Genomic DNA, 27,608 nt, shown 5'->3' with positions numbered 1-27,608 from the left:
AACTTACTTCCAGATGTTTCTTTAGGTTGGAGTCTTTTGATGCTGAGAGCAGCTTGGTTGCTGACAGAGTCTGCATTGTACGCTCAGATTTGATCCCTTTCTTCTTTAAATGTGAAGTGCAGTCAGAATTTCCAAGTAAGAAATGCATTCCTGCCCGTGCACTGCTGCCTCTGTTGTGCTGGCTCTGGGTCCATTGAGTAACTGAGGACACCAACATTAACAGGATGCTTACATTAGAGCCTCTTAATGCAAGTTTAAGTTTCCGACAATGTGTGGAATTAACAAAATGTCAGTTTTGGCCAGCGGTCATATTTCCTTCTAATAATATGACGCGAAAGTGGAATAAAATGTATCCATGGACTAGAAGACTTTATTGAAGAAGGGACACTGATACGGCACAAACACCAAGCCCTCTAAAAAGCATCTGGCTTCCTTTTATGCTCTCACTGTTTCAGCTGAGCATCTGGACTTGCCCAGGTTAACCAATCAAAATGAAAACATAACCCTCCACACAAACAAACATACAATAACATTATAACAAGCATATACATATTTCCAGCACATACTATAAACAAATCAATAACATACTCTTCAACCATTTCTATCTAAATTAAAAGCCTTCTTAACCAGACTCCCCTAACCTGGCACACTGGTCTGCTCCAGCAGCTCATCAGCAGGTGATTGAGCTGCTTTTACTCTTTTGTTCCACATCCTGCAAGAAGCAACCAGGAAGGGTGAGTACTACTAACACTTCTCTTTTTACACATACCAAAAGTTTAGGTTACAGACAAATGATTAAATGTGAACAGCTCAAACTTTGGCTCCTTTCTGACACAGGTAGGATGTGTGGATTGTCTTTTCACCTTTACAAGCTGTTACTTAAATCCTAAATGAAATAAACCTAATAAAGAATCAGTAACGTTTGTCCTGTAAAGCATCCACGGGACACAGGTGTGAGGACAGCAATACTTTTATTAATACTGTGGTTTTCAGTACTCCTCTGACTGTCACTGCGGACATATAAAGAGTGACAATCACCTTCACTTCTCAGCACACCTGTTCACCCCGCCCCTGCGCCGCCCGGGAGCTCACTGCGTCACCCCTCCTCTGCAGCCGGCCAGAGACCACACCCACACCACAGAATCCAGAAGAACAAATGTGTGTTTTTCTTTATTATATTGTTTTAATTCCCAATCAGTCAATCAGTTAATAAAATACAAGTAAGGGTAATGGAACCCCTGGTCTCCATTACACAAAATTAGAGAGGGGATAGCCTAACATATGAAACGGGAAAATACTGCCATGTAATCCATGTATTTCAACAAAGTAACTGTATTCTAATTATCACCTATTTAAACAGCAACTGTAACTGAATAGTTGCTCATATTTTGTATTTTGAAGGTCAAGAAAAAGAAGCCACAAAGATGATTATATATTTGATTATATATTTTCTTTCTGCTTGCGTCTCTGTTCTGAAGTGAGGTGTAACTCAAGGTTGCGTTTCTGGAAAAGTGCTCGCTGCTTTTCCTCGTTCGGTCTTGATCGAAAGGTTCCTGACACAGTTCTGTGTCTAGGCTCTTGAACTGATTACCATACCTTCCTGGGGTTGGGGAGGCGCAGTTGTTATGAGGGGTGCTTTTAGGTGTTGTTAGAAGTGTAGGTTGCTCCATGTATTTGATATCAGTTGGAAACAGCAGCTGACAGAGACCGTGGCAGGGATCATACTTTACTGTCTTTGCTTTTTCTAGTGGAAGATCCCGTTGAAATTAGTAATATGACTCTGAATCAGAATCAGCTTTACTGACTGTTTACATGAATGGAGCCTATAATGGTGACAATAGCAACATGAAACAGACAAAAGCAACACATGTCGCATATTTATGTGCAGTGATGCAGAGTGTGAGGATGTTGCAAAACATTAAGGAATAAATACAGGATGGATAACTTGTTACTGTACATACATGAGAATATACACGAGAAATGTCGTATTTATATTTTCCATTCTTGGCTCGTTTGTCTCTTAACATTGTTGGTCTTTCCTCTCACATATCAAAAGTATTATTTTATTCTATGAAAACAGAAAAAAGAAGATAAACACTACTAATAATACACTATTTATTTCTTGAAAGACATAATTATTTTCAGAGGACTATATTTTTTTCTTTTCTTTATGTGGGACATGAGCACAAACATCCGGGTCCTTGGTTTTAATACCTTACTATATGCAGTTGCAGTCTTTTCCGATGTCAGATGGAGGAAATGCAACCTCAGACAGACAACAATCAAAGTCAGTCAGCGTGGCCACATCCTCTTTCACTGGCTGCATATTATCCTCCTATTTCAGACAACTGGTCCAACATTAACTTCTACTGTTGTTGTGGAGCTATAATTTTCCACCAAGTTGCTGAGAAGAGACTGAAAAAGCAGTTAAATCAGTCACCAGCCACGTTTTTAGGTATCAAATCTGAATTATAGAAACATAATTACTAAAAAATGTTCAATAGCCACAAATATAACAAGTAGAAATTATATTTCTGAGGTTACAAAATCGAGTCTGGAGTATTTGAGAGTAATGAAACTGAACCGTAGAACTGACTGAGCTAAACCCACCGAACACACACTTCAGTCATGATTTGTTGATTCCACTTAGCCACGGCTTACAAAACCGAATATGACGCTCTTTGTGTCATTCCCATAATCTAAAATATGTAGTGATGATCATGAAATATGTGACAGGGAATGTTACACACTGTTTGACATTTTATTCTTCATTCAGCTGTGTCATTTTAATTGATTATACCAGCCATCTTCCTGCGGTCCGCAGCTGAATGTGTGTGCTCTGAACTGAGCAGACAGCAGTGATACAAGCCCTATGCTTTTACTTACTGATAAATGAATATGGCAGAAATATTGTCTGGGAAAAGCAATTCCTCAGGCGTCACAACAATTCTTGCCCTCATTTTTCACATCCATTGAGAAACTGAAGGGAGGAACTTGACTGCTGCACTGAGAGACACTCACAATGACCCACAACTGACTTTTGTGTGGGGCTAACCTTTTCCTTTTCTCAAATCATGATGGCTGTATGCAGAAATGTGTCCCATGTTACGCTTGTTTAGGTGTAAGAAATGGACAGATGGATAGAATAGAAAGGGAGAGTAAAGAGCTCTAAATGTTTCCATTATGTCAGAGTTCAGTTGCTTTGAACAGCAGACCCATCCATCTGTCTCAGCCTCTACGACTTATCTCTGTGTTGGAGGTTAGGGGTACTTTGCATGAAGATTAAGTGTGCTTTGTGACAATGCTGCCCCTTAAGAAAGACTGATGGGCTGGTTTATAGACATCTGACCTTTGGGCCATGAAAAAAGGTTCAGTGAGGAACACGTCACTGAGGCGAGCAGTGACGAGGTAGACTGGCAGATATCTGAATCCTGAACATTTTTCACAACATTTTTTTTCCGTATTAGGATTTTTTTTCTGCTGATAGTCAACTAAATGGCAGGATACTGAAACTGCAGGCTTAAGCTAGTGCCCGACATGCTTGGTTCTACATCATCCCTGCAGAACCAAAGGCAATCTCCCTACACTATATTTTATGTTATTAGGGCTAAACAGCAGCAGGGTTGAATTCTAATGAGCCATCCTCCTCTTTAATAATTGTGCAGTAATTAATTGATTATTCCCACCTGCAAACTCAGAGGTCACAGTCAGTTACACAACGGCATGACTTTAGCTACTGAGTGCTTCCCCCCCCCTCTCAAGGACACCTGACAAGGATCTTGTGTTTTAAAGTAAAAGGCTGGAGATGGAGTGAAGCCTCCCTTCTCTGTGGCTCTCAGCTACAAGCCCTCTTGTTCTATCTGAAAATGTAAATAGGGCTTCTTTCGTTCGTTCTTTTACTTCAAGGACTTCTTCAATTTCAAGCACCATGTTTTTCAAACGAATGCTTCTCCAACAGGAGGTGTTGTTGTTGGAGACTTTTATCAGGTGTGGGCTTCGTTTTCACAGGAATGCTTCCAAGAGCACAGAGAAAGGCTAAAGGGGTTACCCTGGCTTAAGAATAGAACAGAAATGCGCTTTTCGGTGTTTTTAGTTTAGAACATAGAGCTAAAAAAGAAGAAGGAGAAGCTGCACTGAAAGTAACCTAAAAAGCAGTGACAATAAATTCGTCACCTACATATGCAAAGGTCGTTTTTTTACATTTATAATAAACATGCAGTAAAAGAAAATTCGAACTGAACTTGGCTGCGGTGCACATGCTGAAAAGAGAACTGCGAAAATTCATTCCCCGCACAAATTATTGAGGCTGTGGACAGCTACAGGTACCTTGGTGTTCATCTGAACAACAGACTGGACTGGACTCATAACTCAGACGCCCTCTACAGGAAAGGGCAGAGCAGGCTGTACCTGCTGCGGAGACTCAGGTCGTTTGGAGTGGAGGGCCCACTCCTGAAGACCTTCTATGACTCTGTGGTGGCTTCTGCTATCTTTTATGGTGTGGTCTGCTGGGGCGGCAGCATCTCTGCTGGGGACAGGAAGAGACTGAACAGGGTGATCCGAAGGGCCAGCTCTGTTCTAGGATGCCCTCTGGACCCAGTGGAGGTGGTGAGTGACAGGAGAACGGCGGCTAAGCTGTCATCCCTGTTGGACAACATCTCCCACCCCATGCAGCAGACTGTGACAGCACTGAGCAGCTCCTTCAGTGGGAGACTGCAGCACCCACGGTGTGGGACGGAGAGATTTCGCAGGTCTTTCCTCCCCACTGCTGTCAGACTCCATAATAAAGACTTTAACTGAACAAACACACACATCCACACATGTGCAATAATACTAAGTGCAATAATCCTTTCTGTCATCGTTGTATTTTTACTCAGTTGTATATAGTATTTGTATTTGTATTCTATTTTTATCTTATTGTATATTTATTTTATTTTATTCTACTGTATATAGTATTTTATTTTATTCTATTCTGTACAGCTGTGTACTGTATTTATTCTTATTGTATTCTAATTTTTGCGTAATAACTTTTGCACTGTCCACTTCCTGCTGTGACAAAACAAATTTCCCACGTGTGGGACTAATAAAGGTTATCTTATCTTATCTTATCTTAAATTAACAATTGATCATTTAGCTAGAAGCAAGGAAACACGCTGACACGAATGCAGCTCTAAAGGAAGCTATTAAAGGCCGAGTGAATGATTCATGTTTAAGCCTCTTTGGTCGCGGCTCGTGTTTCTAGTTTGGGTTTAAAATGTTTCATTACTGAAGTTTTTCTCTCAGGCACCATCGCAGTGGTGCGGCTTCGTGGGTAATAGAGGCTTCCCGTGCGCCACTGACACTGATGACAGACACCGTAAATAATCTTGAAAAGAGGGTGAATTACAGACACTATCGGGGGCATAAACCTGTCGCGTGTGAAAACTGAAACGGCGCGATACGCGTCATGTTGATGAATCCTCGAAACCTGCGGCTGCACCTGCCGAAAACTCCACAAACGAACCGGGTGTCGACGCTGACCCGCTGCTTGGATCGCGACGAACTCCCCGCCTCATCCCCCACCACTCCCCTCTCCGCCTCCCCCCCGTCTCTGTCCTGCTCATAAATCTATTGGTCGTGGTCTCGCCTTCACTATCCAGCACTGTGCTGATCAGACTGCAGTTATATTTGGAGGAAGTTGGCAGCTGGCGGCTCACGGCGAAAGGCTTTCCTCTCTCTCCGGCGGTTGGACAGTGGAATTATGAACACAGCTCACAGAGTCTCTATCGCCCTGTCTTGAAGCTGTTTGTGTTTCGCACCCAGAGAAATTTTACCGACCATGGAGATTGGAGTCTGCGTTCTCTTGGCTTTTCTCCTCCACCAGGTAAGACAGACGAGATGTGTGCGCGTGTGTGAGGGATTTGGGGACTATTTCGCTGAGACTGGGAGCGATCCCACGCTCTTTTTATTCTGGTCTTCCGCCTGGTCTCACCCGGGCTACCCTTGTGTGTTAATGGCGCAAACATATGTGTTGTCAAGTTTGTCCCGGGTCTGGAAATGGCACACGATACATCACCTGCACAGCCAGGTCCATCCGTGCAAGTTTATTCCCGTTTAGCCCTTCTTGCGCGCGTCTGACTGTCATTTAGGGCTCCGAGTTTGGGGCAGAGGATATCGAGGGTCTGGCAGTGTGCGCGGGGTTCGTTCACTTTAGCAATGCCTTTCACATTTTGTCCAGAGAAAGAGAAAACATAGGAAGGAGAGAAACTGAAGATGGAAGAAGACTGAAGCAGAGCGCAGGGTGTGTATCCTCTGTCTATGTGCAAATCACGGCACCAGCTCTTGTCTCCAGTCGCATCTATATTCCGCTCAGCCACCAACTTGAGCGTTTCTTTGGGCTTGTGAGGGTGTGAGTGTGTGAGCGAGGAGCACACACAGGAGCATGGAGAAGAGGAGAGGAGGGGAAAGGGGGAAAGGCAGCGGGGGGGTGTCAGAGACACAGAAAGAGGGGCAGTGAACTAACTTGGCCGCTCTGCTGTGTTGGGTATTTTTACTCAAGTCCACTGGTCTCTGCAGACGTGGGCTCCCTTGAGATATTTAATAAAGCCTTAATTCCCACTGTGATAGAGCCACTCGTCCGTTTGATCTGACTTTAATATGAAGAGAGGGAGCGGTAACTCGGAACAGCTGTTAATACCAGTCAAATCTTTAGAGCAGGATTTCTGCACCAAGGATGCCGAACCTTCCTTTTATGTCACTTTCGCCGTATTTTCATCCACCTTTGTGAACTCGAGCAAGGACGGATCCAGGTGCACAAACGCCTCTTTCCAGCCTTGATCTCTGACCTTCTCTTGCTGATGCATATTCATACATCCCTCTTGAAGATCATAACAAGTTTCCTTTGAAATAGTCACTGTGCGATGTCAGGCTCTATTCGTGTGGCATGCTGCAAAGGTTTAAGCGGCAGCTAATTTTTAAAGCATCCTAGCTGAGACTATTTCTAAACACAGCAACAATGCGAGAGCCCCGAAGCGTGCCAGGCAAACAGCTCATTTGGGAAACTGTGCTGTGCTGCTTCTCTCGCTCCTCTCATCCTGTGTGTCTCTTGCTCGCCCTCATCTCAGTATTGAGAGGCAGCACAGCTCTTGTGGTATTTCTTGTTTGACCCGTGCAGGTTTAGTGCACACTTCCTGCTGTGCATTATATTCCCTTTTAATTGGATAAGCCATTTCTACATTGTAGATCAATTTGCTTATCTGCTGAGATTCAGGTTAATAGTGTCGACAGAGAAATTATTTAACTCCCTGTTTTATTGATTAGGACCTGGCCTCTCTTGCACGTGTATGCTGCGTCTTATTCACACGCATATGTTTTTCATCTTTGTGAGAAGGCGTAGATTCACTTACTCGCCCTGGAAAACATAATGGAGAGTCTTATAAAATGTCTTCAGTACTGAGTAATTTTTAAAATTTGTGATTCCAAAAACCTTTAAACGTGCTTTGGGCTTTCCTTTAGCCTCTGCAGCTGATGGACAAATATTTATGTTAAAATCTGAATCTTTGTGCTGTGGCTGTCCTGTCATCACTGACAGCTAAGGTCTTGGAATTCCCAAAATATAAATCATTCAAGGTGTGAATCCACACTGACTAATGCAAACCAGTGAAAACAAAAACATATGACAGTACTGTCGCCTCCAGCGATTTTCTTCCCAGTCTGGCCGAAAACAAACCAAACAGCTTTTTATGCAAAATGTGAGTTACACAGTCGTTCTACTTGACTCATCATCCAGATGAATAAATATATATTCACAAACTTCCCTTTCTGTCTTGCAGAATAACACGTATTGCAGCGTGTAGGCTCAAACTAGCTTTTCTTTTTTAGAGATTGTCAGACAGGTGGGAGCCAAACTCATCTCCACAGTAAGCTGCTGCACCCACCCACCACCCCCTCACACAGATATGCAGATATACGCACACGTTGCACTAGTAGCCCCCTCTTTGGTAATAAATCCCTGTTTTCCAGATCGAACGCTAAGCATTCTCTCCCGGTGGAGCAGTGATTCAGAATAGGCGCAGCACAGCTGGGAGGTGCAGGTGCAACGATCCCCCACCCATTCCCACTTTGATTTCTCCTCCTTGTCTTCCTCCATCGAATCCCCCCCCCCCCCCCCCCCCACCCCATCAAACTAGCTGATTAACCAAACTTTATCCACCATTTATTTTCTCAAACTGCCCTGTGCTGTTTTCTCGCCTCTCACCCGTAGATGAAGACGGTTTTACTACAGTTTAAATTCCTGGGTTGGCACCTGGGCACGTCGTGGACGTTTACGGCTGCGGTGACCAACGGACTGTTAACGTTCCTGTTTAAGCTGCCGCCGGCACCGAGAGAGACGGAGAGGAAAGGGGGAGGTCACGGTCCCCAGTAAAAATGTTTAAAGTGTGCAGCTGAAGGCAGCGGCTTGCCACAGTCTCCTGTTACTCATAGATGGGGCTGACCTTCACTGTGACACATACAAACACACACATACACACTGGGAGAGTTGACACACACGCTCGCATTTTATTCTTTTATCTCTTCCGTCTCTCGCAGACACTCAGTCCTGGAGGCGGGTCATTGATCTAGCATGATCAAAAATAGAGGCCACTGCCATTTCTGGTATGCTGGTGCGATTTATAATTCAGGAGCGCAGCAGCAGGTGTGCATCTCGTCGCAGTATTGTCATTTCTAGAATGTTTCTGTTTCTAGCTCAAGTCCTTTTTAATCATATACAACACCAGGGTTCGTTTTCAGTTATCCAGGGATTAAATATGCAGTGTGTCGCCTGTGCACTTTAGTGTGCTTTCCTCTTTATGGACTGTACAGATGGAGCCCGTCACGTCCATCACTGGTTACAATCAACTATCCTTTCAAAAGGAGACCTCCAGCTAAGATCTCTTTCCTCACTCAAGGTTTCTTATGTGGAGTGTCTTTTCAGACCTGGCACCCCTCTGCTACTAAGTGCTGTTTCAGTGATGGACTTTTTATGATGGAGTCTAGTTAAAGAACGGAAGGATGACAAGTCACAAAGTCTAATGATGCCAGTCATTAAGGCAGGGTGGTTTCTTTCTTTTCATTTCGTGGTCTTCGCCCTTCCTCACACTTCCCTGCTCTCTTCTCATTCTTCCCTCATCTCTTCTCACGGCGCCGTCGGGTTTCATCTCCCACAGCCGTGCTGCCAAAATAAAGGGTTAGAGTTAAGAGAAATTGCAGAGAAGTTTGCAATCTTAGCAGCCTACAGAGGCAGACAAACAGCCCGAATAAAAGGAGCATGAAATGGTTCAAGTGAAAGCAGTCCAATAGCAATCTAGACTCTGCTGTCTAAATGTACCCTGGTGTTACTGTGGTTCTAACAATCAGCTGGTAAATAGGCTTTCTAGTGTGGGGCTTTGAGGTTTCATTCTCCTTCACATTGTACTTATCTATGCTCTTTCCTGGGTGGAAGCACGCAGCCAAGCGTGGTCTGTGGTGTTAGAGTGCTCTTTGGAGATTTTTTTCAGACTCTGCTGTTATTGACAGAAAACTCTAAAAGCTTCCTGTAAATAAAACACTCACATGTGCCCGTACACCTGACCCACAATCGCACAACTCCAAACACACACCTGTTCACACTCTTTCCTTGTAATGGGAGACTCCGAGTTTTTATTTATCCGTTTATTCCGTTTGTTCCCTTGAGACTGTGGTCGAGCTCTGTAATGGGCTGTAAGGTCAAATGCTATCTTAACTCCAATGAGGAGAGAGTGTGACCTTTGAGGCAAAAACAGTCTTCTTCAATCTTCTTTCCCTCGACGTTGCCACTGCACTCGCTGCAGGAAGGGAGTGGGTTAGAGGAGGTCGAAGCAAGGGAGGATGAAGTGCAGAGATAGCGAGGGTAGTAATTAAAGTAAATATGTCCCCTTAGCGCTCCATTAGAATCTGCCTGCATTTGATATAAGTGGCCTAATTATGCAAAACGCCAGTGGACGTTGTGTAGTGTAATCACGAAATGTGCCAAGTGGGAGAGAAAAAAAGGAAAATGTCGCGTTCTAGGACAGAGGATTAATGGTGCGTTTGTGAGTCAAGCAAAAGACTAACACAAACATACACACATGCACAAAAGGCCTCAGTAACCATGTGTGAAGGACATAGCGGTGCAGTTTAACGTCGTCCCTCCAGTTGATCAAGCTTCCATCACAGTTTGTTCTCCCCTGTCAGACAAGCAGATGAACGAGCACAAAGATAAAGCGGCTGACAGACAAAGAGCTATACAGATACCCAGGTCCAGATAACTGATGAGAGCAAAGCAGCCGTGCCCCTGACGCCACATTCAAAATCTCAAGTGTCAGAGAAAGTGAGATGGTCATGCCACGCCCCCCTCGTCGTCCACTATCAGCTTTAGCAAACTCTGTGCAACACGTTACAGATATTCAGGAGCTATTCACCCGCTCCGTTTGTCTCTTTTCTGGATTATTGTAATGCACTCTTTTCCTGCGTTTCTAAGGCCTCACTAAATCGGCTCCAAGCGGTTCAGAATGCTGCAGCAAGGCTTTTGACCCATAGCAATAAATTTTCCCATATCACTCCTATACTAAAATCCCTGCATTGGCTTCCGGTTGAGTATAGATATAAGTTTAAAATCCTCACCCTTACGTTTATGTCTCTACAAGGTGGGGCCCCCATCTATATCTCGGAGCTTCTCCAGCCCTATTCTCCAAAGCGAACTCTTAGATCCACTGATAGCGGTCGTCTATCTATCCCACGGACTCGTCTGAAAACAAAGGGGGATCACGCATTTCAAACCCTGGCTCCTATACTGTGGAACGGTTTACCCCCCCCACTACGCACCATCGACACGGTGGCTTCTTTCAAAAAACAGCTTAAAACTCATCTGTTTAGACAGGCATTTGGGAAATGTTAATGCGTAACATGTTGTTTTATTTTATATTTATATTGTACTATTGCTTGTTTGATATGCTTTTATACTTTCTTTATGTTGCTATATTGTTTGTTTGACATGTTTTCTTGTGAAGCACTTTGTAACAGCGTTTTGTCTTAAAAAGTGCTATATAAATAAATTTTACTTACTTACTTACTTTTCCAAAACATCCAGATATGTCGTTCTGCTTTCTCTCTCTCACACACACACACACACACACACACACACACACACACACACGCACACACACACACACACACACACACACACACACACACAAAAGCACAAGCATGGGTCTATGTTTGGCAAGGAGAGCGAGTTTCTTTTTTCAGCATGATTGCGATGACTCCTCTCAAAGTGTGTGAAGCTGCCAGCAGCACAGTGGGTGTATTCATGTAAGAGGCTGGTACAGCGGGGTCCTGTTTCTTCCACAAGAGTAGTTTTACAGATAATAGTAGCAGATGATGATACAGTGAGTTGCATTAGCCTTTGCTGCTGCCATGCACTTTCTATTTAGTTCAACTAAGAGACGCGTTGCAGACCATTCACGAGTCATGTGCAACACGAGGCCACAGGTCATTAAAAAGCTGGCTTTTCATCACTGACTGTGTCGTTAGTCACAGCCACAGGGTCAAAGTGGTGATTGAGGTTTGCCAGCTGCACTTGATCTTTTAGGCGAGCTGCTCCCTGCTGATGTTTCTGTAGGTGGAGTTTCCAGCTACAACAGTGTGGCGCGAGTCACCAGTTAGCTAAAATGGTTCACTGTAGTAGATACGAAGGAAGGACACACAACTCTTGGTGTTCCTGTTTGCATTTTCAAAACAAAAGCAGATTTTAGTTATCTCGCTCCCATATTTGGTTGAAATGATCAGAAATGAGATGAGCACCAGTTCTTGCCTTTAGCAAGATTTATAGATATTTTTTTTAACTAAATTTTAAGGAGGTCTTTAAAAATAGATGAACAGGCGTTCATAAGTATGCGATGCACAGCCTACCATATGCTTACCTTACACTGTCCCCTATGGATTCGTCTGCTGGCAAAAATGATGCAGATTATTTCCTTGCTGATAATGAGCAGGGTTTTTTTAAAAAGCTCACTTAAACTTTGACATGTCTTTTAATATCTGCTTAGATATTAAAGCAACATTCATAATTTGTACAACTGACAACTGCTGACAACTACAGCAGAGCAGAATTAGCAACATGGTGCAATAGCAGAGAAGGAGAGCTCTGAACTCTCATGTGAACCAGTATAGAGTTCACAGGGATAAAGAGGTGTTGATTGGCTCATCACCTTTGCATTGCAGCGTGCCTGTACGTGTATATATGTGAGATGAGTTAGTGAAGTGGTCCCAGCTTTGACACTATATTTAAACACAGTCTGGTGATGCAGTAATAAGACAGAACTGATTGATTTGTGTTGGTCCTGATTCATTATAATATTGTTCATGACGTTATCATCGGTGAGGCTCTCCCTGGCTGTGTCCTGTACAGTCATACTAGTGCAATGAGATGAGCTTGGTCTCGTTGACGTTTTACTGCTTTATCTGCTCTGATTGTCTCAAATATAATTCGACTCTTTGCAGACACATTTTGAAAGAGTAATTTTTGTGTTGATTTGATCAAAGCAGCCAAAAAGGCTGTACGTGGTGTTAAAGCTGGATAATAGTACAGGATGTATTATCACCTTGACTTTAACATTGTTCTTAAAGCAGCAGTGGAGACTGACTCTCTAATGCTCCACTTGGAGCACGATGAGATTGTTTGAAGGCATCAGCCCTACTTTTTCATTCTCTCCCAACACGACTCTGGGTTTTCACTTCGTTCTGTGTTCAGCAAAGGTCTTTGAAGTAATCAAATCCCTCTCTGCTGTTAAACGGAAATGATAGCTAAGAAGGGTTTCTTGACTTTTACGAGAAATCACTGCAGCTTATTCGCTTCATCCTTTTTTTGGCTTTGCTGCGAACAAAAATAGGTAGATTTTTTTTTGTTCATCATCCCACTTGCACCTATGCTGCTCCCCGTTTTTCTGTTCTGAAAATATCTCTAGTCTCCTTTTCACTTGGTAGGTAGACACCAGGATGGTTTTTGCATCGTCTGTTGGCCCTCACGCTGTTTTATCCCTAACTCAGTGATTCAGGAGGCATCAGGTGGGTCTGATGCATGCAGTACCACCCCTGCTGCCTAGATGGCAACAAAATGCCAGATATCCTTCGAACAAACGTCAGGGGTAATTGCCACTTAGATCCACTTAGTGTTTAAACTGCAGGTGTGACTGTGTAGGTGTGTACATTTGTTTTTGTGAGATGTTTTCCTATAGATGGATGCTGGTATGGTAAGAGTGCTTTTTGCAAAGGTAGAGAGGCCGTTTAAACCCCTGAACTTGCCTGTCAAGAAAAAGACAGGGATTTGAGGACTCATTTGAAGTGAGCACACAAAGCACTATATTGGTGCCTACGCAGGCAGGTCGCTTCAAGGCAATTAGAATAGCTCTTCCCACTTATTGCTTTTGATGTCAGCATGTGGGGGAACGAGAGAGAGCCAACTTTTGCCTGCCACTGACAGAGGGGGCTGCCACCTCAGTTGAATTCCTTTAGACACAATTAATGTCGCGCTCTATTCACAGGTTTATCTCATATTAATGCAGGCAGGTCCAAGGCTTTGAGCTTACAAATGAATTAAATGATGGGGCAAAAAGAATCGAGTGGAAAGAAAAGGAAAGAGGAGTGCCAGTGGACTGGTAACAACCCTGTTCGTCACAACATTAGGTTCTGGTTTTATTATATTTTGAAGATATGTGATCTCCCTTTAAGGTTTGTCCTTGTGATCTATCAAAATTCAAAGTTTGCACAATATGTAGGCCAGGAAACGCTGCAAGCTGCTCTATGTGACACTTTCAGTGCACTGCAGATTTACATCTTCACAAAGCTTTCTTCATCTCAAAGGATTCTCAGTTCATAAGGTCCTTTTTAACACGATGCCGTAGCAATCAGAAACCTAAAACTTTACTCTAGCGTGAACCTTCTTTCCTTGTACTGATGCTAGAATCAGTGTTCCCACTACTTCCTGACCTATCACCCTAATTTTGAAGCGATTATTTGCTTTCGTGATACTTATCGCCCATGTTTTATGATCTGAAGAGACTCTTTCAAGGTGATCTCAGACCGCCTCAGCCAGTTCTTGTTTGGGGAGATCCATGCAGGAGTTTGTCTTCCAGACCCAAAGTAATTAAAACATAGAGTTTAGGGCACGGAGCGATCCATCTGCATAAGTGCATAGATAGCTATTCGCAAGTACACTTAAGGGCTTTTGGTGTTGTCGGCTGTGCTGTGATCCTCATGGGATGGCTGAGGCAGCAGTAATGAAGGTAAAGATGAAACTGTGGCTTTGGCTGCGGTCTGGCGAGGCGAGTGCAGAGATTTCCATCCAGATACCGTTTCCACCTCTTCACACTCACGCTGTAACTAATTCAAACAACTGCAAACTGCACGCTTGTCATTAAAGCTGATTGTTTTTCACCACAGGGAAGGATTACAGTCTTGAGATCCAAACTTTTCACCTGACAACAGTGATATGACGCGGGGTTGGCTGCCGCCCCTTTCATTATCTCAGCTTCACCCCTCTTATCAACTATAGGGGAGATGCAGTGTGTGCTATAGGCTTTCTGCCACGAGCGAGCTGACTGGATTTGATTTTCATTAGGATTGCATGTCTTCACTGTCACATCCTCTCCCCACCTCGTACGCTTTACTGGACACAATTTTCCGCTGCGGTGGCCCTCGTAGTGACGGCTTGGTTTTTCACGCCGCAGTAGAGTCACACCAGGTGGTCGGTTATCAGCGCATTTACTATTACAGTCCCCCCTGTGGTTGACCTGCTCAGAAAGGGCTTTTCTACCTTTCCTAGACTCCCACTAGGAGACATGCTCTGCTGCAGCACTGGGACAAGCTACCTGCAGAATTAGAGAACCTGGAGGAAGCTGTCACAAGTCAAACAAAGCTCTGCATAGAGCAGGATTGGGCGAGCATATACTAATGCACACACACACAGTTGACAGACATTTGAAGGCTGTTAAAGCTGAGACAAGCTCATGTTCCTGCTCCACAGAGGGACTGGCAGATCGATTGGGGATAATTATTTCTAATGGAGCCACAGTAGGGAGGAGAGTGTCCTTTTTAGCGAAGCTAGAATGTGTCCACACATGGCAACTGGAGTATTTTTTTATTTGTGTTTATGAGAGATAAGAAACATGGCTGTTGTTAAAACTCGCTGTTCTATCTGATACTGTAGGAAACATCACATTTTAAAGTAACGTCGAAATCCTAAAAACAAGAAATGACAGATGCACATTTGTTTAAATAAAATAATAATATTATGCATTAAAATCCAAACCTATAATAATTATGTAGCACAATTTAGGAAGATCGCACAATGGTTCAGCTCTATACTTGAACCCCAACATAGCATTGCAAATTTGGCCACACCTAAAGTTTTTCTGATTTCTCAAATTGATTCATTTATTTATTTTTCAGCCCTGTGAAGCCGTTAGCCTCATATTCCTAAAGAGAATCAAAAGTTACTAAAATTACAGCGAAAACATCTCGATTTAGATGGTGAGACAGAGAACAGACTGCATCTGACCATTAAACAGTTTATCAATGAATTCTGTGCCTCTGAAAATGGCAACAATGTAACCATTATATGTAATTCCAGAGCAGTATTTCAAAGTAACCTACTCCGAGTGCTTACAGCAATAACTGAAGTCTTCTCTGAAAAACAATCTCAACATTTTCGGTGGAGTTAAACAGGAATCATTCAGCACAATTTCAGAGAAAGATTTCAGAGTTTAAAGTTTTAACTCAAAAATTTGAATTCTCAGTATACACATGCAAGTTTGTCTATATTGTATTGTTTATAGTTTTGGACAGAGATCATGATTTATCTCAGTTTAGATTCCCATTTTCACATACACCTGCTGGTCTGTTCATTAACACATACGTGTAGTCAGCCAATAACACGGCATCATTTGGGCATGTAGACGTGGTTAAGATGACCTGCGGTTCAAGAGCTTCACAATGAGGAAAAAGTTATTTAAGTAACTGTGAACATGACATAGTTGTTGGTGCCAGGTGGGTCTGAGTATTGTAGAAACTGCTGATCTACTGGGATTTTCCCACATAACAATCTCGAGGGCTTCTAGAGAGTTCTCTAAAAGTAAAAATATACAGTGAGGATTGAAATACCTTGTTTGATCTCAGAGCTCAGAGTTGAATGGCTGTTTTAGCTGATAGGAGGGCAGCGGTATCTCAGATAACGAATTACTACAACCAAGAAATGCACAAGCGCATTCCTGAACACACAACATGTCAAAACTTGAAGGAGACCACACGACGTGGCACGCCTCGACTTCCATGGGCTCGCCGATATTAGGCGACTTTTTGTCATCGTTTAAATGCCGCAGCCTACCTCAGTACTGTCGCTGACCGTGACCTCTCTTATATGACCACAGTGCACCCATCTGCTAATGGCTACTTTCAGCTGAATAAACCATCTAAAAAACAGATTTCTTTACCAGTTTGAGATGATCATGACAACATGATAATGATCTCCACAATCAGAGTGCATCTGGGATGTGGTGCAACAGGAGATCACGGATGTACGACTGACAAATCTGCATGAACTGTGTGAGGCTGTCAAGTCAGTGTGGCCTGAAATCTCAGAGGGAAGGTTTTAGTTTATTTTATAATGTGAATACAAGTTTTTTTTCCAGTGTTGTATTATGTGAGATTTATTTTTGTATCAGTGATCAGATTGTTTATACAATTTGACCTAATTTGTATGAAAATAGATTCAAACAAATGCCTGGATTTGACTTGTAAATTGGCTTGAATTAACATAGCACTGTTTGATGATATTCTTCTGCATAGTCTTGCTCACTGACAGAAACATGTACATAACACATATAAAGATGTTCAGTGAGAGACACATTTACTGCAGTATACAACAAATTGATCATTTTGGTTGACTGTGCTATGATGCCTCCAGTATTTAAACTTTTCTAAGTTCAGCTCAGCTTTATTTCAGTTTTTTTATTGGCCCTAAATCACAATAACAGTCCCATCAAGGAGAAGGTAAAGAAAAATCACAACAATGAGCATGCACTTGGTGGCAGTGGGAAGAAACCTCCTACAGGACCAGGCTCAGGGAGAGGCAGCATCCGCAACGATCTTTTTTAGGGTGAAGGGAGCGAGACAGGACGGTCAGCGTGTAATGGGAAACCCTCAGCAGCCCAGGTCTATTGCAACAAAATTAAAGGAGGATTCACGGTCACCTGATCCAGCCCTAATCATTCGTTTTATTGACAAAGACAGTTTTAAGCCTAATCTTAAAAGTAGAGAGGCTGCGTGTCTCCTGAATCCAAACTGGGAGCTGGTTCCACAGAAGAGGGGCCTGGAAGCCTCCCATTTCTACTTTCAACTACCTTAGAAACCACAGACAAGCCAGCAGTATGAGAGAAAAGTGCTCTGTTGGGGTGATATGGTACTATGAGGGCTTTAAGATAAGATGGGACCTGATTATTCAAGATCTTCTATGTGAGAAGGATATTAAATTTGATATGGATTTAAAAAGGAGCCAATGAATAGAAGTCAATATGCTTCGTCTTTCCAGTCTCTGTCAGGACTCTCGCTGCAGCATTTTGGATCAACTGAAGGCTTTTCAAAGAGTTTGTAGGAGAATCTAATAACACTGAATAATAATATTCCAGCCTGGAAGCAATAAATGCATAAACTAGTTGTCCAGCATCACCCTGAATCAGGATGTTTCTAATTTCAGAGATAATGTACAACTTCGAGAAGCAGTCCTACATATATGCTTAATATGCACACTGAAGGACATCTCCAAGGTTCCTCACAGTGTTACTGCAGGTCATCCAGACCAAGTATCTGCTTAGACAGCACATTTCTAAGATTTTTAGGGGTTCAGTTTTATCTGAATTTAGGTGGAAATTAGAGATCATCCAGGTCTTTATGTCTTCAGGACACTCGTGTAGTTTAAGTAGTTGCTGTGTTGGTGAAATTACTTGAAAATAGTAAGTACTTATTAATTACTGATTACTTCTCCAAGAAAGTAATCCTGTTACTTTACTGCTTATTGTCAAAAGTACTTTTAAAAAACATGATACACAACCTGAATAGGTAATAAAGCGATAGACCTTTCAGCCCAATTCTATTTTTTCCTGCATAATCCATCATATAAAATTGAATCAAATGAAAAAGTCTCCAAGCACACCGTTGTTGTTCTTGTGACATTACCAATAAGTTTGATGTGTCACATGGCCCTCTTCCCGTTGGAAAAACAAAAGTTGTATCCAAGATGGCCGACTTCTAAATGGCCACCATGGTCACCGCCCATCTTGAGGAGTTTGCCCCTCACATATACTAATGTGCCACAAACAGGACTTTAGTATCACCAACCATTCCCATGTTATTGCGGCGTATCCATATAAATGGCCCACCCTGTATTATTATTATTATTTTGGGAAGGTTGGATTTTCTTCTCTTAAAAATATCTATAAGTTTAATATTAAGTGATTAACAAAAGCTGAAATATTAATAGCAACCTTGGAGATTTGGTAGAGTTGCTTGTGATCTTGATCAGCATCATTCTCTGGTTCTCAGTGTTTTTACCGAAGGCTAATGAAAACCTGTAAGTAGAATTATATTTACCTTAGTGTCTCAGTCCTCTCGCCTTTTCCACGATGTGCAAGAAAAAGACGCAGACTTCTCCAAAACATCTCCCACTTGACAGATATATGTTGGAAGGCAGCAGTGACCACCGGCCACTTACTGTAGTCAGCAGGCTACATTTTGAGCTTTTAATTTGGATGTCAGCTATCAGTGAAATAAAGCAGCTGCAATTGAGAAACAGAGAAGACTCGAATGCTATCGACAGAAAATCATTTCTGATTCTTTAACTGAAACTCTCGACATTCACCTTTTCACTCCAATATGTGCTCATCAGAAACTATCCTGCAAAACAAATCAATTCAAACATGTCTTTGATTTTGTATAACCGTGCAGCTCGTAGACAGAGGTGTTGGCCATCACAATCATATTTATTGCTCATAATTACAACATTTTATTTCTAAACATTCAATCAAACACATTCCAGAAACCGAATGCACATGTCAAGTGTTTGACTCCACCACAGGTGCTCCTTGATAACTCTCAACATCAAAAGCTCAGACAATTTATTCTCTCTCGTCGTCTGAATGTGAAGAGGCATTAGCACTTTGCTTTGGCGGTGGGTGGGTGGACTCTCCTCCTGCTGCTGCGTGCTCAACTTGGAAAGTAACTCGACTTAACTAAGAAGTGGTAATAAGTGTGTGGGAGAGCAGACATTAACATGCAGTTGCCAAATTGAGACACTATATCGTATTTTATTTTATTTTCTGTGATGTGCTGACCAAAAGTAATTGGCTACAAACTACAGAATGAACACTTTCATGTTACAATGCAGGCTGATGCTGGCAATGGCCTCCAAAGCATGCAGACCAGTTTTCTGTTCCACCCCAAAACACTACATCTTTGATTTATGCCCCATTGTACGTGTCTTTGTTAGACTCTGGCTCCATCATGATTTTAATTGCCCTCACAGAGGCCTAAGGGCATCCGTAGGACTTTGTATCACATGCATGTGGGTCACACACGAAATCCTTTCTTTTTCCCATCACAGGAAAAAACCCAACAAAACCTATTCCACATTTGTTTGACACAGACGATTTTGTTACGAGTTGTAGACTACATTCACATGTGTACACGTTTGGATGTAGGATGTGCTGATAAGTGTCTCTGGACGAGTGTTTCCCTGTGTGGTGTTCTGGGAACTGGCAGCTGGAGTGGACACTGTGGGACACAGAGACACTTATTTTATTTCTTTTATACATCAGGTAGATTCAAGCATTTGACGCCACACCAGAAGCAAGACGAAGAAATTGGTTGAACAACTAGAATAGGGTAACTTTTTCTGGAGCAGTGAAGAATACAGATATTTACAGACTCATCACCATCAACTTGTTTCATTCATTATTGTTCTCACTGTGGTAGATGTTGCTACTCTATATCACTCGTTGTGTTACTCTGTATCTCACAGAAAACACTCTCGAGGTACAGCCTCTTAATTTCACTGCCAGTTCAGCTGAATGTTATTTATACAGCATCAAACTACAACACGAGTCACCTCAAGGCACTTTATATTGTGAGGTGAAGACCCAACAATCTAGGGCTGCGATCCACGATTTGAATCGGAGAAATTTTGCCTCAGACAGTGAGAAATATTATAATTCTGATCACTTATCAATACATATCTATATTTTCCTTTCTATAAAAAGAAAGCTGACATTTGTGAGACTTTATCAAAGGTGTGAGCGTCACAGCAGATTCCTTTGTGTCAAAGTAACTGAGGATAAAACAGAAAAACATGAAGGTGGTTTTCCTGGTCTGGGTTTTTATAGCAGATGACCCTGTATGCAGCTCATCTGCAGTGTTACCTTCATCTTCCTATTCGGAAGGCAGAATTTCCGAGTTACGAGTACAATCGAAAGCACCACAACTGCAGTTTTCGTGTTGGATGTTAAAAGCGTACATGACGCTGTGACGTAGGCTAGAATCATGGCGGCGGTCAACGACGGTCCAGGCGTGGGATTTCTCTCGTGGAAACATGCACATTATTTTTCCTCTCTGTTGGTAGATGGCACAGAGCACTTGTGGCCAGTAAGCAAGCTAGAAGACTGGCTGGTATCCAGTTATGGAAGCAACACAATATTAAAAACACAATTCTGAGTAAAACCAAAGTTACTTTTCCTAGTAACTAGTTACTTTGAAAGTAACAAGTAACTTGAAGTAACTGAGTTACTTTTGATAGAAGTAACTAGTAATGTAACTAAGTTACTATTTTAAAGTAACTTACCCAACACTGGTAATAAGTAGGGGTGGGGTTTGATCATCAATTTAGAGAGAGAGAGCGAGAGAGAGAGAGCTCTACATGAAGTGTGATTTTTATCGTGGTGGAAGCAAAACAGCAAAAGTCAGAGGAAATCACCCGCCGATGCTTTAAAATCAGCGAGCTGTCGGCTTTCAGCCCCGACGGCGTGTCTGCGTACGTGCCGTCGGGTGAGAAAGGCGACAGCTCGCTGATTCGGGTGCGTTGGGTTTCGTGTACCTGCTCTCATTTACTGTTCTAGCTGTTTGGTGGTTGTAGAAATTTTGTGAGGTTTAACCTGAGATTCTGGCATTTTGGGCAAAAATAAATTTATATTTAAAAATCGATTCAGGATTTTAATGAACCGATATCATGTTATCCAAGCTAGAATCGATTTTAATCGATAATCAAAACCCAGCCCTACAACAATCAGCCTTTATGAGCCAGGACTTGGTGACAGTGGGAAGGAAAAGCTCAGTTTTAACAGGAAGAAACCTCTGGGAGGATCAGGCTCAGGGGGGGCGGCCATCAAATGGTTGGGGTTGAGATGGGACGGAGATATCAGTTAAAGATCATCCATGTTTAAGCTCTGATCATCTCTGACTTTGGACTTTATATTATCAATACTTACTGGGAAAACACTTACTTTTGGCCACCTTTCACCAGTTCTCTAAAAAATGTTGCATCTGTTGTTGCTCCAGATTTCTTTGCCTGGTCTTTTCTCATATTCTCTTATTATTTTTCTCTGGTTACAAAATTTATTCCCATCTGTGCAAAAAACACAAGAAATAAAAATAAACACAATTGAGCTGCCTTACATTCATCACACAAAATTACCCGTCTGTCCAGCTTCTTTATCCTTAATGTGGTTAAAGATGCAAAGTGGAAAAGACAGATAAAGAGCGGAGCTGAGAGAAGGAGACTTATAGAGACTAGAGAGTGCAGGTAATGATGGTGGATGGTAAGGCGAGGCAGGTGGTGAATGCCGAGAAAGGTTTGAAGTAAAAAAAAAAGATATAGCGGAATTATGGAAGACGGAGCCTGTTTGGCAGCGTTCATGTGTGGACTGTGGGTGGACGGGGTCGCTGAGTTGTGGCTTTGAAATGGGTCCTGACAGAGTCATTTCTCACGTGGAGATTTACCCAGGCTTTTTCCAGAAGTGGGAGGACGAGACTGAACGACCCTTTCCACTTGTCATGAATATTTATTTGGTGAGAGTGTTCACAGGCTGCTGCATAGAATGACAAATCGTAGTCTCCAAAGCAACTACCTATATTCTGTCCTGTTTATTCCTCAGCTCGTTCCACCTGTGACTGTTTCTCGTCTAATCAGATCATATTTTTTACTCTCTTGTTTGTGTCTGGAGCATTTGGACAACACTCACTCATAACCAAACAACCCGAAAAACCAAGACTTGCTGTGAGGGTCTAGAAATCACACAAAATCAATCACATGCATGACTGAATGATTGGCGTGTTGGTATTATTTCCATACACAGAGTCCAAATACATTCGACTTTATTGAGACATCTTTGCTGTAAAATGTTTGCATGACAAATGTATTAAAGGAGATATCATATTTCAGTAGAATTAAAAAAACACGAAGATGAGAGCCGAGTGATGGATTTTGGGGGGAAGAAAATGAAAAGTGTTTAAAGCTAGAAAAATGAAAAGGATGTAAAGCAATTTTCAATTTCATGCACATCGACACACCAACATATGAGTCACTGTACAGGAGACAGTATAGCACAAACTGCTCTGCCACATGGACACATGTAAAGGAGATATATACATGCACACAGTCAGATGCTTTAAATATGTCTGTTCTCTTTATTCATGTACTTTTTCATTCATAAACTCATGTTTATCCATGGAGCCTTCAATTTTGCTTATCTCGTCTCTTCTCTAACTACATGTTGATTATGTCTGTTTAATGTTTGGTGTATGATAGAAAACCATGAATTGATTTGCAACATTAAACTTTCAGGCCATAAAACTAAGTGTCAAATTAATCCTTTGCATGTCTGTTATCCACTTACGAATCACCCGAAATGACAGGAAGTGGCCCTTTTTTATGATTTCGATTGATTCCAATGGTTTGTGTAGTTTCTGCTTCAAGTCAATGTTTTGCTTTTATATCTTTTCATATCTGCACAGACTAACAGGGATCCTTGATTTCCCAGCAACCATCCATTACCCAATATGGGAGAGCTCCCATAGCACGAAATGAAATGGCCTTGTTTACAGAGCCAGACTTGTCCTTTATGGCTTCATACGGGCAAGCATAAACCTCTAAATGCCAGAATCGAAATCTCCCGCACACAACGTCGGTGTACGAATGTGGCTCTCGTGCAGGATTTCAAACATTTTCCTCGATCATTATCACAGTCTCAGCCGTGCTCTCATAGAAGCCATTGTGTTCTCTCAACAGCCCTTTTATTATCATATTACAGCTATGACTGCAGAGATTTGGAAGGAGATTTGGATTCAGGCGAGATCATCTGTCTGCTTGCAGGCGTTAGCCAGGGCACTGCAAGCTGACTGAACACGGCACAGTTGAAAAGTTGAGACTGAGCTCATTATTTTGATGCCTTCTTTGGCTCTGATTATTATACGGTCATTTTTAACGTCAATCTTTGGTATCAATTGTTTTTATTTTTTGATTTATTTATGATAGTTGCAGCTTGTTAAAAAACAGATTGATGATGTTTTGCACAAGGAAATAGCTGCTTAAAGAATAATATGTCTGCTGAATCAGAACCATCAGCCGGAATCTTCCACTTATTATTTTAAGACATTTGATAGTTTTATCAATACACTTAGAGGAACTAATGCTCCATCGCCTGCATTTCCTGCACACGAGCTACCTGATTTCTTGGCCTACAAGAGACAGGAAGAAGAAAATGGATTTGGAAGACAGACCCCCGGATGGTGTTTTTCCCTCTTAGGCTGAGTGCTAAACAATGGTGACAACAGCAAGTTTTCAATAACTTTAAAGCAGAAGAGAGAAATAACAAATAAAGTGCAGGCTTGTTTTCCATGATTTAATTTTCACTTCGTTGCATTACAGGCAGGGTAAATAAGGAAGGATATGAAAAGTGACAAACAATAAATGGCCGTGCGTATGTGTTGTTGCAGGCGTGGGCGGGCTTCTATTTCTCATTTTTTGGTTGGCTAGTGCTCAGGGATTTTACACGTAGCTATATGTGCGCTATTATGGTGAGTGGTGAGTGTGGAGAGAGAATGGTCTGAGGCAATCTTTTTTTATCCTGCTGAATCTCTCTCTGGGTGGAGAGATTGGGCTTTGTACTTGTGATTGGAGGGAATTAAGGCCTGCCTTTGGTCGCTGGCAATAGCAGACAACTGGGGAACAGGTTGAGTCTGGTGTGTGTGTAGGTGTGTGTAGGTGTGTGCAGCAGGAGAAAGAGGGAGAGATTAAGTGCTACCATCAAACATCATTCAGGAGCTTTTCCAGGGCACCTTTTCTCTCACCTTGGCTCTTTATGCACAGAGTGCTCACTGCTAGAAACAACATCTACTCTTTTTTAAAACTGTACCTATTTTTCTCACTAAATACTGTGTAACCTTTGCCCTCGTGTTCTTTTACGATCCCTTAATACAATTTGAAAATACTTTATCAGCTAATGAAGGTTTTAGCAGTGCAGAGTAACATACTTGTTGTCATCGGACTGAAGTGTGACGCTAACAGAAAAGTGCCCAGAAACCAGTTCCTCAAGCGCTCAGTTGAGGTGGCTCCTGAAGTGAGTCAATCCCTGTCACCCCACTTTACTCTACACTGAAGCTATAACTTCTTTAACTGTGCAATGTAGAGTTACATGAACTTAAAGATCAATTTTATATTTGGTTACAGGACCGAATATTTACTGGAGTCGACCACTGTCACTGATCGTTGTTCTGCTGTGAACAACTAGAATCTGATCAGAAAATCGTCGTGTTCTAAGAATGATATTCTCACGTGTTGAAGGAGACACAGCCAGACTTTGACTAACCGATCATTCAGTCTGACATCACTAGCCGTGTCTGGGCCTAAACTCCGCTGCAGGTCCATATATCAAACGATCACTCAGCATTACTGAGAGTTGAAAAACTGTCTAAAGTCTTTCATCTTTAATAAAAATGATCAGCGTTCTGCTCTACCAGGTGTAACAACTGAGTTTAACATCCAGGCATCCATGAAAACGGAATTTATGACATTTAACGGAGTTAGAAGTTAGCAGGGAGTTAGCTCGCTAGCTTCTATCTAAATACAATATAGCATGTCCTGACTGCGGGGTTTTGGAAACAAATTCAAACGTACAGCTCTGTTATCACTTCCAGCATAAATGAAGACAGAAAACTAAACAGCAGTGACGTTTGTAGGGTTACTGAAGTTGGGCTAGCTGGTATATAATGATGTGCTACGTCACCGCTAGCGACACAGCTATGTTAGCATAATATAAACAAGCTAACTTTTTTTCCACTCGATAAAAGTTAACGTGAGTGTTCTCGGTGGTCAGGAACAAATGTAATCGCATGGCAGGATGCTGTAAAAGGACCAAACTTCAGCCAGGAGAACAACTGAGATAATCCATCCACAATACGAGGTTAGTCATTCATATACTGCTGCATGGGCTGGGCTGTAGTTACATCCTAAGGTTTTAAAAACTGAGCTTAAATAAATGATTAGCGGTAATAAAAGCCGAGGGAGGTCAACAGGGATCACTGACTGTTTTAGGAGCTTTTTGAGATTAAATAGAAGAAAATACAAAACATTAAACATGTTAACAACACAAAAGCCATATTAAACGCAGACTACTTTAGACCCGGAAGTAGGATTCGTCACGTCATCACTTAATAATCGGATAGAGTTTGTGTGCATAACAACTGTAGCTGCCTCCACCAGTGTGTGAATGTGAGAGTGAATGAATAGTGGAATTGTACAGCGCTTTGAGGGCCCCGAAAAGCGCTATATTATTATTATTATTATTATAACTTAAAGAGTAGCCCACTAATGGGAATTTTAGGGTTAACGATAACAAATGATAAAATTTTGATATTTTAATTTTAAGTCATTGCATATTTTTCACAATATAATACAAATGAAATGGCATTTTGGACTGTTTGTCAGACAAAACAGACTATTGAGGGCGTCCTCGTGGACCGTGGGAACTTTGGTGGCCGTGGTTGAAAATGTACCATTTTGCAGACAAAATAATCGATAATAATCAATCGACTCTTGCTTGAACTGAAGCGATAAAACAAAAACAAGTAGCATATGTGAAATGCGAGGCAGTATCTCTTATAGCTCTTACCCAGGTCTTTCCAGGCCACGATACAGCAACAACATATAACCCGTCAAATCTAATGATTTTTTTCATTAGAAATATATGGAGAAGGAAAGACAGACTTTTTTATTTATTATTAGTCTGTTTGGAAGGCGAGAGATTATAGTTGCGGTGTCTTTTGATAGCCCATCCAGCTTATCCCTTGATATTGTTCCCTGCGCTCCACGTTTTATCACAACAACAGGGGTTGTCTGATAACAGGCCACTCCACTGGGAATAACAAATCACACTTGTTTTACAGCAGCATCTCTGAGACAGAGGAGGAGGAGAGAGGAGAAAGAAGGGAGGAGGGAGGGAGGTTGATGGAGCATTCAGAAAGTGGAAAGAAATGGCTCACGGTTGGGAATGAAGCAAAAAACCAGAGCAAAGCTTTGTTGTGGTGCAGATGTGTCCCCATTCACGTTTTGAGGTCTATCCAGAGCAGCAGAGACGTCTAAATGATTGAGGAATTACTATTTTGTCTCAGTAGCCACGCTTGTTCTAAGAAAATACACCTTTTGATTATTGTTTAGCCACTGTACCTCATATGTTGTCATTGAGCGGCTAGACTTTGTCTCTCGGCTTTTCTCAGACTGCATGATGTCAGAATGAAGTGCTAGAAAGAGAAATCTAGTTTGTGAAGAGGCCGACTGAGACAAAGACAAGCCTCAGGCACCGACGATCCCAAGAGTGGCGATGTGCATGCATCTTTCTGTGTCTGAGTGTGACTGTGAGCATGCAGGCGTGTGTGTGAAATTGCCTCTATGCACATGTGTGTGGTCCCCTGGAGGCTGGCAACAGAGGGAAGATGGAAGTGCCACTGATCATCAGCCCCGAGGCCGCCACTTGAGACTAACTTTCAACTTATGGAAATTGCACAGATATACACACTTGCACTGAGATCAGTGATGCGATTTTATGTACACGAGAAGAATGCTGAGCAACAATGAAAGGGGGCGAGAGGGATCTCGGTATCACTGCGCCTGATGTCTCTGCACTTCTGTGGGTGACAAAGGGGAAGAGCTGAGGTGGAGGAGAGAGGAAGAGCAGGGAATAACGGTAGGAGTGAAGTGAAGATGAGATGATTAAAAATGTCATGAAATGGGTCGGCGTGGAAAAAAAATTGAGAGAGGGAGAAATGATTAAAACTTAAGGTTGCTTCAGAGTTCAACTGTTCAAGTCTGACTTTGAGAGACTGAGAGAAAAATAAAACGAGACGGATGCTGTCAGAAAATCAAGAGAAATCAAGAAGCAAAAAGGCAAAGGCAAGTGTATATTAAATATGTGAAAGAGAATACCTTATTATGCATATAACATCACCTCACAAACTCACAACAACAAAGAAGCAAATCTACAGGCAACATAATCAGAGCATTG

The 27,608-nt window shown here is 42.1% G+C and overlaps 1 protein-coding gene across 1 annotated transcript in view; it reads left to right on the top strand.

Moving 5' to 3' along the window:
* Positions 1–5,619: 5,619 nt before the first annotated feature.
* The window catches only part of cdh13 (cadherin 13, H-cadherin (heart)), a 410,738-nt gene continuing 388,749 nt past the window's right edge, over positions 5,620–27,608 (top strand). The window contains exon 1 of the mRNA XM_082540060.1: positions 5,620–5,860. Coding sequence (XP_082396186.1) covers positions 5,816–5,860 — 45 coding nt within the window. The 5' untranslated portion in view covers positions 5,620–5,815. The remainder of the gene's footprint in view (positions 5,861–27,608) is intronic.

This window comes from Aulonocara stuartgranti, assembly GCF_965226115.1.
Source record: "Aulonocara stuartgranti genome assembly, chromosome: 7".
Taxonomy (NCBI): domain Eukaryota; kingdom Metazoa; phylum Chordata; class Actinopteri; order Cichliformes; family Cichlidae; genus Aulonocara; species Aulonocara stuartgranti.
This window is presented reverse-complemented; position numbering and strand designations above follow the sequence as displayed.